This window comes from Leptonotus elevatus, chromosome 3, assembly GCF_054856555.1.
Source record: "Leptonotus elevatus isolate MCC_2025b chromosome 3, RoL_Lele_1.0, whole genome shotgun sequence".
Classification (NCBI taxonomy): Eukaryota; Metazoa; Chordata; class Actinopteri; order Syngnathiformes; family Syngnathidae; genus Leptonotus; species Leptonotus elevatus.
Window position 1 is genome coordinate 6,970,333 of NC_141241.1, and position 16,465 is coordinate 6,986,797.

General features: G+C 39.8%; 3 protein-coding genes, 1 long non-coding RNA gene and 3 other non-coding genes across 10 annotated transcripts; 2 read left to right on the plus strand and 5 right to left on the minus strand.

Annotated features, from left to right (window-relative positions):
- The first annotated feature begins 138 nt into the window (after nucleotides 1–138).
- gtf2f2a (general transcription factor IIF, polypeptide 2a) lies at nucleotides 139–4,875 on the plus strand. 2 transcript variants are annotated; one of them, XM_086070870.1, is made up of 9 exons: nucleotides 139–285; nucleotides 703–776; nucleotides 936–960; nucleotides 1,147–1,285; nucleotides 2,824–2,883; nucleotides 3,462–3,543; nucleotides 3,701–3,800; nucleotides 4,078–4,221; nucleotides 4,486–4,875. In XM_086070870.1, exons 1-9 carry the CDS (start codon nucleotides 217–219, stop codon nucleotides 4,606–4,608), a joined length of 816 nt encoding a protein of 271 aa, XP_085926996.1. In that variant the 5' UTR covers nucleotides 139–216; the 3' UTR covers nucleotides 4,609–4,875. The 2 variants fall into 2 exon arrangements, with proteins under 2 accessions (XP_085926996.1, XP_085926997.1); XM_086070871.1 differs by lacking the exon at nucleotides 2,824–2,883.
- A 351-nt stretch (nucleotides 4,876–5,226) lies between these two features.
- On the minus strand, nucleotides 5,227–8,974 carry LOC147176784 (uncharacterized). 3 transcript variants are annotated; one of them, XR_015094473.1, is made up of 7 exons: nucleotides 8,786–8,974; nucleotides 8,362–8,699; nucleotides 7,756–7,837; nucleotides 7,335–7,425; nucleotides 6,739–6,824; nucleotides 6,058–6,227; nucleotides 5,227–5,591 (listed from the first exon to the last, which is right to left on the minus strand). It is a non-coding gene; the product is annotated as an uncharacterized LOC147176784 (long non-coding RNA). The 3 variants fall into 3 exon arrangements; XR_015094474.1 differs by having other exon boundaries at nucleotides 8,362–8,711; nucleotides 8,821–8,972; XR_015094472.1 differs by having other exon boundaries at nucleotides 8,362–8,973.
- LOC147176785 (small nucleolar RNA SNORA31) lies at nucleotides 5,888–6,021 on the minus strand. Its single transcript, XR_015094481.1, has one exon. It is a non-coding gene; the product is annotated as a small nucleolar RNA SNORA31 (small nucleolar RNA).
- On the minus strand, nucleotides 6,907–7,041 carry LOC147176786 (small nucleolar RNA SNORA31). Its single transcript, XR_015094482.1, has one exon. It is a non-coding gene; the product is annotated as a small nucleolar RNA SNORA31 (small nucleolar RNA).
- LOC147176787 (small nucleolar RNA SNORA31) lies at nucleotides 7,508–7,642 on the minus strand. The gene has a single exon (XR_015094483.1). It is a non-coding gene; the product is annotated as a small nucleolar RNA SNORA31 (small nucleolar RNA).
- A 117-nt stretch (nucleotides 8,975–9,091) lies between the features above and the next one.
- On the plus strand, nucleotides 9,092–12,194 carry LOC147176788 (uncharacterized). Its single transcript, XM_086072378.1, has 2 exons — nucleotides 9,092–9,638; nucleotides 10,149–12,194. Exons 1-2 carry the CDS (start codon nucleotides 9,198–9,200, stop codon nucleotides 12,000–12,002), a joined length of 2,295 nt encoding a protein of 764 aa, XP_085928504.1. The 5' UTR covers nucleotides 9,092–9,197; the 3' UTR covers nucleotides 12,003–12,194.
- A 1,404-nt stretch (nucleotides 12,195–13,598) lies between these two features.
- LOC147176789 (uncharacterized) lies at nucleotides 13,599–16,198 on the minus strand. Its single transcript, XM_086072392.1, has 2 exons — nucleotides 15,889–16,198; nucleotides 13,599–15,175 (listed from the first exon to the last, which is right to left on the minus strand). Exon 2 carries the CDS (start codon nucleotides 15,126–15,128, stop codon nucleotides 13,791–13,793), a length of 1,338 nt encoding a protein of 445 aa, XP_085928518.1. The 5' UTR covers nucleotides 15,129–15,175; nucleotides 15,889–16,198; the 3' UTR covers nucleotides 13,599–13,790.
- Between the last annotated feature and the right edge of the window lie 267 nt (nucleotides 16,199–16,465).

Here is a 16,465-nt window from a genome sequence, read left to right on the forward strand (position 1 = left end):
TATTGAAATGCATCATGAAAAAGGTTGGTTTTATGTTTACACGTATGTACAGGACAGTACAGGACGTGAAACCGTTAACGAATACCGTAGTACATTTGAAATATTGAAGTTCTCTTTGTTTTGGACCTTCTAGGGCGCCGTATTGCGTAGTATGCCTGCGCATGGTACTTTGAACAAATAGCTAGCTTGCTAAATCTAAACTAAAACTAAATTACCATGTCAGAGAAAGCAGGAGACGTTGATTTAACCGGTGCTAAACTAAATACGGGCGTCTGGCTTGTAAAGGTATGTGCTTATATGTAGGTTTTCAAAATATTAACGGTCAGCTTGTACAAATCTAAAGCTTAACTGGCTTTAGCGTAGCTGCCGCAACGGTGGCTAAACGAATCGAGTACACAATATTTCTATATAAACGTTCACTCCAGCCGAGATCTTTGTAACACATCACGAGAACGATAATACTAATAAAAAAATCACTAAACGTTTCTCCTTCATGGCGTTAGTCGTAGTTGTTTGGCATAACATTAAGATTAGTAGTTGTGCCATGTTTGCAGAAATAGTTTTAGTTACAAGACTTATAGTTGTATGTTTTTCGGTAATATAATTATCTTAATTGTTAAGTGGTTTATTGCCTATGTTTGGGGTATTCAGCTATTCTTAAAATGCATCAAGTAAACAAATGTCTTCTGACTCTGAACGCAGGTGCCCAAGTACCTCTCTCATCAATGGGAAAAAGCCACAGGAAGAGGCGAAGTTGGCAAACTCAGAATCTCCAAGTATGTGAAACCATAACAGCAGGGAGAATAAAAGCTTGTCTGTATTTTTAATTCGCTACTTCTGGTATTAAACTGTTAAATCTTCTTTTTTTCTTTTACAAAGTTGCAGCAATTTGTTATTCTAGTTTATTAACACATTCATTGGTTTCTTCTTTCAAGGAAAGGAAACCAAGGGAAACCAGAGGTAAGAACCATACTACTGTATATCTCTGACAACCATCTGCAACTGTTTAATTGGGTAGCTATCCTAGTGGAATATGTTGGCCATTCCTTCATCTTAGTCATCACTCCCTGTGTCCAGTCTAGCTACTAATGAATTGGGTGGGTTATTAATGAGCAACACAAATTTGAACAGGAATGTAACTTACAGGTGTCTTTTACATTAAATGAAGAGTTGACTGTGATTGAGGGTATAGAAGACAAGACAGTGTCTGCTCCGCGGGAACACCCGTTGACAATGCAGACAGTGGGAGGTCAGACATTGGCAGTATTCACAGAGACATCATCGGGTGAGCTTGTTTTCTTCTTCTTTGAGCTTGACTTGGGAATGCTGGTTGATGTTCTCTCTCAAATGCTGAGAAATAATACTGCTTTACTCTACAGCACAAAGGTAAGTGTTTCCACTTGGTGAAGGTGCCCGTTTGCTGGCTTTCCATGCAGTCTTGCCTGCAACGCTTGCCGCTCTTCTGTGACCTCTCGGTGGTTTCTCCCAAATTGTGTGATTGTTGTGTCATGACAGGAAAACGACAGCAACCATTTTGTTGGTCTATATACATTGAGTTATGTATAGTAGTTCTTGTCAGCTAACTCATCATTGCAATAATTTGAGTCAAGATGTTCCCGAGAGTGTAAATGTATTTTTAACAGCATATAAGCCAGACAATGTTTACTTTGAGTATTTACTTAATGCAAACTTATTCATAAGCTCTCAGTCATAAGCTTTCCTTGGATTCACCTATTTGCTGATTGTTTTTCTTTTGGAACCTACCTTATTACCGAAAAAAACATCCATTGGCCAAAGCACTTGACCAATGTAAAGTATTGCTTTAGCGCCATCTTGAGGCATCGTGGTGCAAGGGACATTGAAATGAGTTAAGGAGTTTCATGTAGAGCAAGGCTGTCCAACTAATCTTTGTGGCGGGCCACATTGTAGTTTACAGCTCCCCTCAGAAGGCTGTTATATTTTCTTGTTACGTGAAACCAGGGGCGTGGTGGTCATCGGGAATTTCCTGAACAGCCGGTTGATTCCAGGCTGAAAATGTCATGCATCAAGGCTACATCCTCAATTGAATGGATCATTCAGTTCTACCAATGAAATAAAATTATAAATACATATAATAAAATCAGTATTAAGGCCATTGTTTTAGGAGGGTGATGATATTGACACCCTTGGATCCTCCCAATACAGTAAAATTGCGAAATGAAAAATTTAATTTAAAATGTTTTACAATGCCCTTTTATTGCGCTCAACCAATAAGACACACGCGTGTAATATGTCTTGTTGTCATGCCACACTGGTGAGGTGGGTAAATTATCTCAACAAAGGAGAAGTGCTTACCAGTTGCTATAGACAGATTTGTGAACAATATTTGTGAGAAAAGTGTATGTTTATTTTTGTTCTGTAAGTCGGAGTGCACTCACAGGACACTTCATTAGGTACTGCCGTCAAAACAAGCTGTGCAAATTTTTTTAGGACCCTTTAATATGCTGATATGCTGTAAGACAGCTCTAACATGGTAAATAAGATGCAGCAGTACAAATGTTGTGGCCAGTGAGCTTGCCTGTTGTGACTTTTGTGTACTTGGGAAGCACCGTCTGTTGTGGGTCAGGATTTATGTACTGCTGCTTGTGAGAGCATGCTTGCTTTGCTGGTGTGTGCGCGCTGGTGTGCTCAACACATTTCACTTGAATTCATTTTCCCCGTGACAAAACGTGTGCGACTAAACCCTGGGAGTGGCTCTGATTGTTCGATCCCTTCCTCCCTCTATTTTCCATCCCGATATATACTTTTTTTTTTTTTTTTACCATCCCTCCCTCCCCCCTGTAGGCCAATCAGAAGAGAGATCTGATGGTGGCAGCTCAGGTTCAGGGGCAGGGGCTGGTCCAGGTGAGTTCACCATTTTGGGTGAATCACACACAAACAAACGAGTGATATTTATTTTCATCATAAAATGACAATATTTTTTGTTGCGATAAATGATATACCCTGGAAGATGCACACACCCAAAGTCAAAATAAATTTGAATGGCTTTGTGATACAAACATTTCTATGCAAAGCTCAAATCCAAGGTACCTTGCGTGGATTATTTATTGAGGTGAGTCAAGATTTGGTCTGAATCTGTCCATGTTGCCTTGCCAATGCAGTTGTATTTTACAAATTGAATGTTTGTGTAAAACAAGGTATACACACAAAATACATATCAAGTCAAGTTGTGTAACGGGGATACAGGCACAAGTTTTTCCCATTTACAGTACTTGCAGTACAATTAAAGTTAAAGGGGTGTACCATGGGATTGTTGGTGACTAAAAGGACGACTACTGTGATTGCTTGTTCAATAGCTCTATTTTTAATAAAGTATTCAACAGATGGGATTAGTCTTTTGGTTTCTCATCAAGAAAATTAAGGGTGAAAAAAATATTTAAAAATATGTACTAAGTTGTGATATGTATTTCCCCCCGCTACAGATAAAATTGCCTTGGAGGGAGTTGTGGTGCAGAGAGCAGATTGCAGGCCAGCAGTAAGTGAAGGCTATATGAAGCTTAAGAGGTGAGTGGTTTGTGTAAAACTCAATTTAGAACATATATTACCTATTAAGTGATAAGAAAATGCCAATTATTTCTCGTGTTTGAATATGACTCCATGTCTTCAATTGTTTTTTTTTTCCCAAAAACTAAATAAAATGTTTATGTTGGTCTTGAAATAGGTTACAAATTGAAGAGTCCACCAAGCCGATCCGGCTGTCACAACAGTTGACTAAAGCAGTCACCAACAACTACAAACCTGTGGCTAACCACGCGTACAACGTAAGAACAGATCTCACATTTGTCTGCTTTCAGATCATCTCATGATGACAATGCAAGACCTGAAATCATTCTCCCATATTTTCTAAAGGCAACAATGTTGATACAGCTCTTAAACAAGATCACTTTAAATAATACTGGCATACCTTATGAAGATTGTGGGTGTATATTTTCCTACTCTAACGTTACTAGCAATTTGGGCAGGTATTAACTGCATATGTCATGTATCACAATTTGGGTTTGGATAATAAATATTTATCTGCTACTTCATGTCTGTCAGATGGAGTATGACAGGAAAAAGAAGGAGGAGGGCAAGAGAGCACGAGCGGACAAGCAGCAGGTGCTGGACATGTTATTTTCTGCTTTTGAGAAGCACCAATACTACAACATCAAAGATCTGGTGGACATTACCAAGCAGCCTGTGGTGAGACATCGTGCTATTTGAAATAACAGCTTCATTTATTTATATTTTGCCCACGGTAACAGATGAAAAAAACTGCTACTGTACACAAACTTTGCAACTTTAAGGAAATTTCAGTTTGAAAAAAGATTAGTAGACATAAGATTAAACTTCTCATTTCTATGCTTTTGTTTATTTAAAGTGACTTTGGTTTAGTTTTACTCACCACAATGGTGATGGGCAGTATTTGACTAAACTATAGTGACTCAAAACGACTCTTGTTCACAGATTTATCTGAAGGAAATCCTGCGCGACATTGGCATCTACAATGTGAAGGGGACGCATAAGAACACTTGGGAGCTAAAGCCCGAATATCGACATTATCAAGGCGAGGAAAAATCTGACGAATAGGACAAATAGGCATTATTTGGTTAGATGGGGCCTGCCTCGGTTTCTAAACACTTGAGATTTGTGTGTGACAAACTATGTAAATTATTTGTTTGAAAAAGTTTTAATAGCATGTTTATGATGGACACGGCGACACACCGACTGCTCCTTAAGTTTTGTGCTTCTTTTTTTTTTAGCTTAGCATTTCATGAATCTTCGCCCATTCATGATTGTTTTTAAACTTTAATACTAAAACCAACTGCAATAAATATGATTTTTAATTCTGTTTCATTTATGTAGTAAGCTTCTCATCCTTCCTGTGTTTGTTTTAACTTTACTTTTGGTGAGAAACCAATACTTACAGAAACCATTTGCCCTCTAAAAATATTCACAAAATGTGTAATACTGACAAATGGCCCAATGTGCATTTCCGGTTTCAGACCAAAAGACTAACCCGCCTTCCCAGCAGACAGAACTGGATAAAGGGGCATGAATTTAGGTTGGGGTGATGTTGCTAACTTTGGCTAGCCTAAGCACCCCCAGCTTTAAATTCATACCAGCAGCAGCGAGTTCACAGAATGGTGACAAGGATGCAAAACTACTTTAATCACCAAATTATCATGTCAAATAATACGCAGGCAATGATGCTAACAAGAACTTTATTCAACATGAATGCAATTGCATAGTGTAAAGATGTTCAATACATAATTACAACTGATCGCATTATATGATGAATATACAGGGCCAGTACCGGTCCTGACTGGGCCACCAAAAAGGCTTTATATCAGACTGCTAGTTAACACATTTAAAATTGTAATTAATAGCATGCTTCTCCGAGAAAATGGCCCTGTCATTTGTCTCTTCCTGGTTTGCGTGGATACTAGAGTTGCAAAATGAGCTTTCAGCTTCACTTCAAGTCGGGGCATGGTGGCAGTTTTGATGGTTAAAGGGATTGCCAGGCTGTCACGGGTAACATTAACTTTGTCCTGCCAGAAGACATGTTCCTCCTGAAAGAAAATAAGTGGAGTGAATAACCACTGATGTAAATTTCACAGCTCAACTTATTTATTAGAGATCTAAGTAAGCAGTGGGCTTAAAGTTTAAATAGTAGCCTTGGCCCAGCATCTGAAAGCTGCGCAGACCAAACCCACAGATATCCAATTTGTGATTCTGCCCCAACTGATACAACAGATTTTGACTACAATCAGTCTACAAAAACAAAAGACAACGTGGGCAAAATACACAAAGGACACCCCAGATATCCGAAATGTTTGAAGGGACCAGAGTAAGAAGTATAAGCTTAAGATGTATTCCCCAATTCAAACTGTGCTGCCAAGTAAGAGTAGCAGTCAGAAAGCAAGAGGAAAGTTTAGTTTTGCATCTCTTTGCAAACCTAGAAGCCAATGCAACTTGCTTCAGGTCTATCAGTGGATGCATCAGAAAGCCCAATTTGGGAACACAACGAGCACTGACCTGATGGGAATTGAAGTGGAACTGGTCAATCTGGCCCCATTGAGATGCGTACAACCAAGACACTGGCAACATTCTAAAACCTATTTTCCCTCAGACCAGACGCTTGGCGACATGTCCATTTTCTCCATCACGGCCGCTAGACGGGACAGTTGGGCCTGTTTCTCTTCTTCCTTAACACCAGACAAAAAGACAAAGGATGGGATGTTGGGGTTTTGATCAAATGAGTTAACGAGCACATTCTCCACATAATCAGGTTTCATTTCTTCCTCTATTCAATCTAAGACGCCACGTGACAGGTATGCAGGGACAGTTTATGTTGCATCAATAAATAAATAAAACCCAGAATCTCTCACAAGAGAACCCAGGCTGTCAAAGACGCAGCTAAGATTCAAACGTATCACCATGTTAAAGTAGAATCATACTAGAGTTAAACAGTCAACACCTCTTATTCCCGGTGCAGAATCTGTTGTGACAGAATATATTCACCGTTTTTATACTCAAACCAAAGCAATCAAAGTATTTGCAGCTATATGTCATCTTGGTGTCAAGGAACTGGAGGAAGTGAATCAAGGAGCATCTTGTGGTATCCTGGTCTTGAGGAACTGTTTGAAGTGAGTTGCTAAGTTTGCCAATTATTATTATTATTATTATTAAATAGATAAACCGATTACAATCACTTACAGATTTTTTTGCAGCAAGGCTCCGTTCGGATCACCCACGAATAGCAAGTGAGCACAGATCATTCTGTTTCCAGCCTTCCTTTGACACTGGGCATAAAAAACACAAGATATAATATGTCAATCTTTCAATCGAAAGTTTGCCAAGCACAATTTCCGAGTATCACTTTTCATATGTAGTCCCCTATTCAATCCGATACACCACAAGGCAGGTGTGCAGAAAGCGCGGGGACAGTTATTGTTGCATCTAGAAAAAAATAACCCAGAATGTCTCACAAAAAGAGAGCCTAGGCTGTCAAAGATGCAGCTAAGATTCAAACTTATCACCATGTTAAAGTAGAATCCTACTAGTGTTAAACAGTCAACACCTCTTATTCCCGGTGCAGAATTCATGATTCATATATTCACCGTTTTTGTACTCAAACCAAAACAATCAAAGTATTTGCAGCTATAATATGTCATCTTGGTGACAAGGAACTGGAGGAAGTGAATCAAGGAGCATCTTGTGGTATCCTGGTCCTGAGGAACTGTTTGAAGTGAGTTGCTAAATTTGCCCATTATTATTATTATTAAATAGATAAACCGATTACAATCACTTACAGATTTTTTTGCAGCAAGGCTCTGTTCGGATCACCCACGAATAGCAAGTGAGCACTGTCCGGATCATTCTGTTTCCAGCCTTCCTTTGACACTGGGCATAAAAAACACAAGATATAATATGTCAATCTTCCAATCGAAAGTTTGCCGTGCACAATTTCCGAGTATCACTTTTCGTATGTAGTCCCCTATTCAATCCGATACACCACAAGGCAGGTGTGCAGAAAGCGCAGGGACAGTTATTGTTGCATCGAGAAAAAATTAACCCAGAATGTCTCACTAAAAGAGAGCCTAGGCTGTCAAAGATGCAGCTAAGGTCCACACTGACCTATCACCAAATAATATAAAAGAAGAGTCAAACTGGCATTGAACTACATATCGACGTTGAGTAATGGTCAAGGTTTTAATTGTAATGTACACTTACATGCAAATGCAGCATAAGAATTCATCAGTCAACAGAAATGTCCACGTGTTCAAATGGCATGTGGACAACTGTGGAGGCTGGGCTGGGGGGTACATAAAATAAATTAGTGTATTCAAATAAATGTATTTGCATATTCTAAACTTTCTATCTAGTTTGGACCATGATTACAAAATCATACACTTAGACTCCAAGACTCGGTTTATTTGTTAGTTAAAAGTTGCAGTACACGTTTATGAGAGGAAAAACATTAAAACCTCGAACATGTTCAAGCTACGAGTCTTCTAACTCGCGTTAGCATTAGCCACACGAGCACATGTCAGTCAGCCACGAGGCAATTCCACAATCAGTTTAGCGGTGCTGCTCTAGAGTCCTATCGAATTCGATTTGTCGACATTGTAACATTGAGGTACGTTTTCATTTTAGTGAGCAGTTAAATAAAATCGTGTTGTGACCCTAGTACGCATACGCGCTTTAGAGAATGGATGGAACAAACTGAACAGGCTGGCTAGCTCACGTGGATGGCGAACTAAAATATTGTACAGTCACAATAATAAGACGCTTCTCTTAACGGCTTCTCCATTAAAAACAAAACAAAAACATACTAACCATGTCGCAAGAGAGAAAACATGACGACGATGTACTTGACTCCACGTGTCGCCCGTCACAAGTTCCAAGTCGGGCATTTGCAGAGAAGCACTTTTTCCGTCAAACCTCCTTCCCAACTTCTTTGCTTTACTGGCAAAACAATCGACGACGCGGCGCATCTTCGACATTCTGGAAAAGGGATTTTTTTATACGATTTCGTCGAAAACTATGCAGCCAACTCAGCAAGCATGCACCGCGCAATGCACACTCGCCTTCACTCACTGAGAGACAGTTGGCTCGAGTCGAGCACCTCGTTTCCCCAACTACAAAATGGCGGCTTGTGACGTAGCGCCGACTTCCTGTGGGAAAACCTGAACCGTTTAATAAACGACAATATCAAAACTCTGTTCTCATATAAATGACTTTCAATATTTTAACTCCAAACCTCGTATTAACCCCACCCCCAGGATCACGTCGTACCTCGGATGCCCAGAGCAACGTTGATACAGGTTTCAAAGAAAGTTATTCTGACGTTTTTAATATTTCAGGTAGTTCTTATCTGAGATAAGGCATGTGATTTTTCCGCTAATTCGCGGAATTCCGCTTTTTTTTTATCTCCCCCCAAAAAAAAAAATCCGATTTCGTCTCTCTACAGCATTCCGTTTTAGTGTTTCCGCAACTCAAATGAAACCGATCTTGCGATTGGCGGAAGTCTCCGTGTTGACCAATAAGAGCGCTTGTTATAAAGGCATAGGAGTATGCCATTGTTTGTAGACCAATAAACGCGCTTGTTATAAAGGTATAAGAGTATGCCGTTGTTCATTTCGCACACGTTTTTGCCGAGTGTTTAAAGAAAGATGTCCGTGATCGAACGCAAAGATGCTCCGCGAGTTAAGGAAATTGACAAACTCGTAAAAAACAAGTTTCGCTGGGACTGGTTAGAGAAGGATATATCGACAAATGTTGGAAAGAAGACTGTGACGAATTTGTTCAGTGACTTCATTCGGAAGATCGATCGTGCCGGGAAAGCGCTTTGCATTTGGTGCCGTGATACCATTGACTATGGCGGGAGAGGTTTCAAAGCTCTTGAAAGTCACGCAAAGAGCAAAAAACACGTAAAAGAACTCCAGTCAAGAACAACAAATTATTCCATCGCTGGAAGTTTTGGTGCCCAAACGAAAACTCCAAAACTTTATGGCCTCCATCCCTTATTGACATCACAATCGGGAGCGGTAATGGAGAGACGTGATCCACCCCAACAACCTGCACCAGTTGCTGATAGAGTCGTGAATTTTGAGGTAGGTGGTAAACTTTTCAAATTAATCGGGATCAAATTTTCGAAAATATTATAACGTAATAAAAATGGCCTTAACTATTTAACATGGTTAATCCACAAACTCAAATGAATGCTGCATGTTAGCACTTTCAGTTTTCAATATGTTGACTGTCTACAGTATGCAGTTAGTACAGAGATGATCGAAATGATTGTGTTTTTACCAGAGCTTGCTGCATGAGGTATTTTATGTTTTTGTTATGCATTATGTATTAAATTAAGAATGATTGATTAAATGATTTATTGCATGGTAAATATTATTTCCAATGGTTAAAGATAATTTATTATTTTGTAGCTAATTTGCAACGTTTTTTGTTACCATAATAAATATTCTGACATGTGAATGTGCATGCAAGTTTAGACTAAATCCTTTTTTATTTACTTTGGTCGCATGACATTTAGGATTATAATTCAAATAATTATTTAAATTATTTAATTGTTTACTGATTATTGTTGAATTTCTTTTATTCTTCAGGCAATGCTGTTGGGAGTGCTGGCCGAAAATTCTCTTCCGTTCACCATGGCCCCAAAGCTCATCACACTGTCAAAGGAACTGGCAAGGGATCCAAAAGCTCTGAATGGACTGTCCATGGATAGAACCAGTGCATCATACAAAATGAAGTATGGCCTTGCTCGCACTATGCTTGATGAGACTTTAACAAACTTAAGATCCTCCCACTTTTCAATGAACATTGACGAGTCCACCAGCAACAATCTACACCGTGTCCTGTGTGTACTCGTCAGCTATTTCTCCCCGTTGACAAAGTCTGTTGTGGTGGAACATTTAGCATCTTTGAGTGTTGTTAAAGTTGACAGCAAATCTCTCTTTGATGAACTCTCAGCCCTCATGACCAAGAACAATATTCCCTGGAGCAATTTGGTGTCTGTGTTGATGGACTCATGTGCAGTGATGCGGGGTTCCAAATCTGGAGTTGAGACGCGTTTGCGAGGGGGACCAGCACCACATCTCCTTGACATAGATGGGGATACCTGCCACCACATCCACAACGCCTCCAAGCATTTTTGCAAGCCATTTGAGTACAAGATTGAAGGACTCCATAATGATCTCTTCAATGATTTCAAGTGGTCAACCGATCTGAAGGAAGCTCTTCAAGAAATTTGCTTTCTTACAGGCATCACCTTCACCATGCCAGAGAGATTTGTCAGCCATCGATGGCTTTCAAACTATGATGTTTCAATGTCCACCTTACGCCTCATGGATGTCTTTACCATCTTCTACCATGCATTTCTTGGCAGAGAAGATAAAGAACTCTATCTCCCCACCATCATGGCCATCTACCACAAGAAGGATATTCCAAGAGAAGTCAAAGCCAAACTCAAAGACATACAATCAGCTTTAGGCAAAAAGCACATGACTGAGGAAGGAAGGAGGAGGAAGCAGAGGATCTATGAGAAGATATTCTTCACAAGATTGGATACGCTTCTCACCCTCAACCTGTACACAGCAGTTCTGCCCTTGCTGAAGAACTATGTGATCACCTTTGAGTCGAAAACACCAATGATCCACAAGCTGAACGACAAGCAAGTGGCCTTCTTCAAGAAGTTCTTGTCCTGTTTCCTGAAGCCAGAGTCCATTCAAGGCTGTAAACTGACAGAAATTGAGCTGAACAACAAAGCCAACCAACTCAGAGAAAAGGATATTTTCTATGGTGGTGTCACCAGCAAATTGATGGATTCTTCCAACAAGTCGTCAGTTGTGTTCAAGTTCAAAGCCAAAGCCAAGGCAGCATATCTGGCATGTGGACTGTACCTTCAGAAAAAGTTGCCCATGAACAGCAAGCTTCTGAAAGCAGCCTCTGCCATTGACCCACTTGCCAGAGGACACAGCTTAACTTTAAACCTACTGAAGAAGCTGTCATCATTGGTCACCAATGTCCTTGATGAGTCAGAGCTGGGGAACTATGATCTCGAGGTGAGAGAATACCAGTTGGACAGTGAGTTGCCAACACCTTTGGACTCAGAGGGGAAGGCAATTGCACTGGATCGTTGGTGGGCTCAAGTCTTTGCTGTTGGAAGATACCCAACCTTGGCCAAGATGGTGAAGGCTCTCATGAGTTGCCATTTTGGCAGGAAAGACATTCTGATGGATCCTGTGCAGTCCAAACTGTGCCTAAATCTGAGGACATCCTCCAAAAGGTACAGGGAGGAGAAGGATGCAGAAGCAGCTATGTTGTCTGCAAAACGAACAGAACTTGCTGTGAAACAGGACACTCAAATGAGCAAGGCTGCCTCAAGAAGAACCATCAAAGCTGCACAGAAGCAGGCTAGAAAGACCCATTCCAAAGCAATGAAGTCTAGGAGGAAGTAGTGTTTGTGTCATGTGAATGGATTGTGCTCAAGAATGAACACTTGTATATTCCTGTAAATATGTTGAATGTTTTAATGAGCAAAAAATAGAAAAACATTATTTATGACATAAATAATTTTTGAATGTGACTGATTTTGAGTTGACTAAAACTGCAATTTTATATGGGATAGTTCAATATACATTGGAAATTTATGCTGTTGTTTTGTCTATTTCTTTGTCATCTGAGTGCATTGAAAGTACTTAAAATCACGGAAAACCCATGAGCTACGGGGGTCTTCGCCCCCCTGGCCCACCCACCAGGGCGCTGCCTGGACCTAGCTGGGTGCCTGCGGCCCCCAGACCCCCGGCTAAATTTTCAGATAATTTCACTTTGGTCAAATCACATGCCTGTATCTCTAATATATGTCCAAGAGTAATTTTTTCCACACCCTTATTTTTTAAACACATATGACAATACAAACGCACAAAGCCCTAGAGCTTTTATTTTGTTACTTCCGCTTCCCGGCCGTGGAATATTTATTTTCACCAAAAGCATTGTGTTATTATCAATCAACATCAAAGTGTCTAAATCGGAACACAGTATTCATTCATTTCCTTTCCAATTGGTTAAAAAAAAAAAAAAAAAACTTCTTGCAGTTTTCATATTTCAATTTGTAGTTAAGATCAAAAATAGGAAGAAAAAAAACAGAACAAAACCATCAACTCCAATGATAGCATGCACTAACTTGTATCATTCTGAATATACTTGATTGCTTCCATGTCAGTACCTGGGAGCCGTGCAGAACGTCTAAAATTGAAATGTGATAAATCTGGCATTTTTCATTGTTGATTGAAAATGGATAGACCAAATGATAACAAACTGCACAATGTCTAGCGCACTGATGATTGTGACGTCAAAGTGAGTCAGCCTTGAGTTTATTCAAAGCACTGCAGCTTCGTGACTGCTATTCTCGCCAGCACGTGTGTTTGTCCACTTGATACTTGTAAGAGAATCTTTCTTCCCACAAACTTGCTACTGAACACTTCCTCACCAGTGTGTGTTCTCGTTTGGTGGACAAATGCTGAACGATCACAAAAACTTTTGTCGTACATTGTACAAGGAGAAGGGTTTTCCCCCAGTGTGGATACTTTCGTGCGTTTTCAAATGTCTATACTACGCATGCGCCGTAAAGCGATCACTCTTACGGAACGGCAATGGAGTCAAAACACATTCGTTTTTGGTGTTCGGCATGCACAGATTTTGGATTAGATATTTATTGTACAGTATATTAAATTATAATTTATTTTGATTAAACATATTATATAGGTAGGTCTGCGGTCAACAGACAAGTTCAAAGTTTGTGTGTTGATACACCAGATTAGGTAAAAAGAACATGTAATATTCTAAAAATGTAGTAATTGACCCAACAAATTAATTTGTACATTTGGTTTTAAGTACTGGATGTTGCATTGATGTATTAGATATTGCATCGCTGTGTTGTTAAATGATCCAGGAGTTGCTTGTCATTCACGGCATGGTTATTTCTCCCTGTAGAGTATCCTAGTATAGCACAGTGTAAAATATGTAATAAGCATAAGTGTAGCTATCCAAACAAGAAAGGACACCATTAAGTTGTGTTGACTTTATTTAAATACAAAGTATGTGCAATAAAAAAAATCCTGAAACGCTATTCAGAAAGATTTTTTGAAGGAACGATAACTTTAGTACATCATACTAAATCATTGCACACCACATAGTTTAGATTGTATTATATTTACTTACTGTGTACACGGAAAACAGAATGAACACTATATACTCTCTCCTCGCACGTGTTCACACAATCCTGAACTATCGCTGCAAGTTGTGTTACACATTGAGCAGAAAGACTTTCTTTTTCCACCATGTCTTCTTTTATGTCTTGTCAAATTTGCCCTTTGTGAGAATGTTTGGCTGCAGACTGAGCAGGTAAAAGGTTTCTCACCAGTGTGCGTTCTCATATGTTGAACCAATATTGAACGATCCCGAAAACCTATTTGACAGACTGAGCAGATGAAAGGTTTTTCTCCAGTGTGTATTCTTGTGTGCGTCATCAAATTTGCCTTTTGAGAAAATCCTTTACCACACACAGAGCAGGCAAAAGGCTTTTCGCCAGTGTGTGTTCGTACATGCCTTAACAAATTGACCTTTAGAGTGAATGTTTGACCACAAAGTGAACAGCTGCAGGGTCTCTCAGTGTGCGTTCTCATGTGTTTGCTTAATACTGCATGACTGCTTAGACTTGTATTGCAGACAGAGCATGTAAAATGTTTAATTCCAGTGTGCGTTTTTGTGTGCCTGACAAAGTGTCCCTTTTGAGAGAATTGTTTGCCGCAAACTGAGCAGGCAAAAGGTTTCTCCCCGGTGTGTGTTCTTGAATGAGTTATTAAACTTGCCTTTTGAGAGAATCCTTTACCACACACTGAACATGAAAAAGGTTTCTCCCCAGTGTGTGTTCTCATGTGTTGGACTAATAATGAACTGACACTAAAACTTGCATTGCACACCGAACAGGAATATGGCTTCTCTCCAGTGTGTGTTCTCATGTGTGTTATAAAGTTTGTCCTGAGAGAGAAACTTTTGCCGCAAAATGAACAACTGAATGGTTTCTCCCCAGTGTGCACCCTCATATGCCGTTTCAACGTTGACGTGTCATATAAAGTTTTGTCACACTGAGGGCATTTGAAGCCTGTGAAGTTCGTGTGACGTTTCTGGTGTCTTTTCAGATTACTACTGTCATAAAACGTGTTGTCACATTCAGAGCATCTGAAGCGAGTGTTGTCCGTGTGACGTCTCTTATCACGTTCAGTTTTTTCATCACCAGTGTCAGGAGAGTGTGAAATTGGGTCTTCACTGTCTGATGGTGGCGCTAAGAGGCCGCCTGCTTGAGATGCTTCACAGTGCTCTCCATCATCATCATCATCTTCGCCATCTTCACTCTTCACAGGCACAACTGTGATTAGAAACTTGGAGACATCAGCCTCGTCCAGACATCGGAGCTGATCTCCATCCTGACTGATGCTGTGTTCGTCTTCTTCATTTTTAACGTGTCGGGAATCTGGCTCTTCTTCCGCTTTAATGTGGTGGTGCTCTGGCTTTTCCTCTTCCATCAAGGTGCTCCACTCCTTATGCTCAAGGTAAAGATCTTTACTGATGTCTGCAGAACACAAAAAGAAAAACACACACGGTTGGGTAAAGTCAATAATAAACTCACCTCACCCTTAGCAATAAACTAGCCTATCAACACAGGGCCCTGTAAAAAACCGCACACACACACATTATTAAGTGAATTGGTGATGAAGTGCTGCCTCCATGATTGAAAATACAATCAATGTTTGTTTTTTTACTTTATAGTGACTTGCATGCGCTTTTGTCTTCATCTGGGCTTTAGTACAATAAACCCCTTCCTAGCTCTTCTATCGGTCGTCACAGTTATATTGAAGCTGAAGTGGCTTATCGTACTGGCATCAGTCTGGAAAAAAAGTGGTATCGAACATCTCTGGTCTTAATGTGTATTTTAACATGAAATCACATTTATAGAGCAATTTGAAGACTCATAGATGAACATATTGTACCCTTCTGACTTTGACCTGCAAGTTATAATCGGAGTAATTGCAGATTTACCATCCAGGGTCATAATTTTATTGGTCATGGATAAGTGACTCCCAACCAGAATACTGTGGCACATATTGTTTTTCCCGTGAGAGCATACTAGTGACATGCTTATACAAAGCGTGCCCGTTTTAAGTTAACGATCATCTAAGAAAAAACACATGATCATCTTCGTCATTGTCCAATAAGGACACTAAAAACTTTTGTGTTTCTGACAAAATGGGAAGTTGTGTAATATGTACTTGTAAGTGAACAAACCTGCTCCGTGTAATTCAGCATCAGGCTGGAAAACAGCATCCAGTTGTTGATGGTGACGCCCGTTCACGAGAGAGTCTCTCCTACTATTCTTTCGCACATTTTCACACACGTACACAACCGAAACACTTGAGATCCGCTTGGCGATGTGTTGTTAACCTTGCAGCTAGCAAGTCAAACTAGAAAGAGAAGCTACTAACACTGCCACAAGTTTATCCGGAGAGGAAGAATGTGTTTACACAATAAATAACAAAGGGCGTTACAATAAATGCAATAACATTGATTTAACCGCACCAGCGTCCTCTTGCTTCCGTCTTTTCCTTGATTTATTTGTAATTTCCGGCAGACAAAACAGCGAGTATATTTTACCACTTTACTGCCTCCCTCAGGCGTGGAGGTTTCATTACGTCGTCTTACTATGAAATAATATATTTCAATAAAGGATATTAAATTCAGTTTAAAGGCGGGGATTGCTTGCTAATATTAACCCAACAAAGGTATACTATGCATGGTATAGCTAAATAAATTCTTTAATGTTAAGTAATCAAATGCAAGTTAGTTGGTGCGTTTAAGTAGGCTT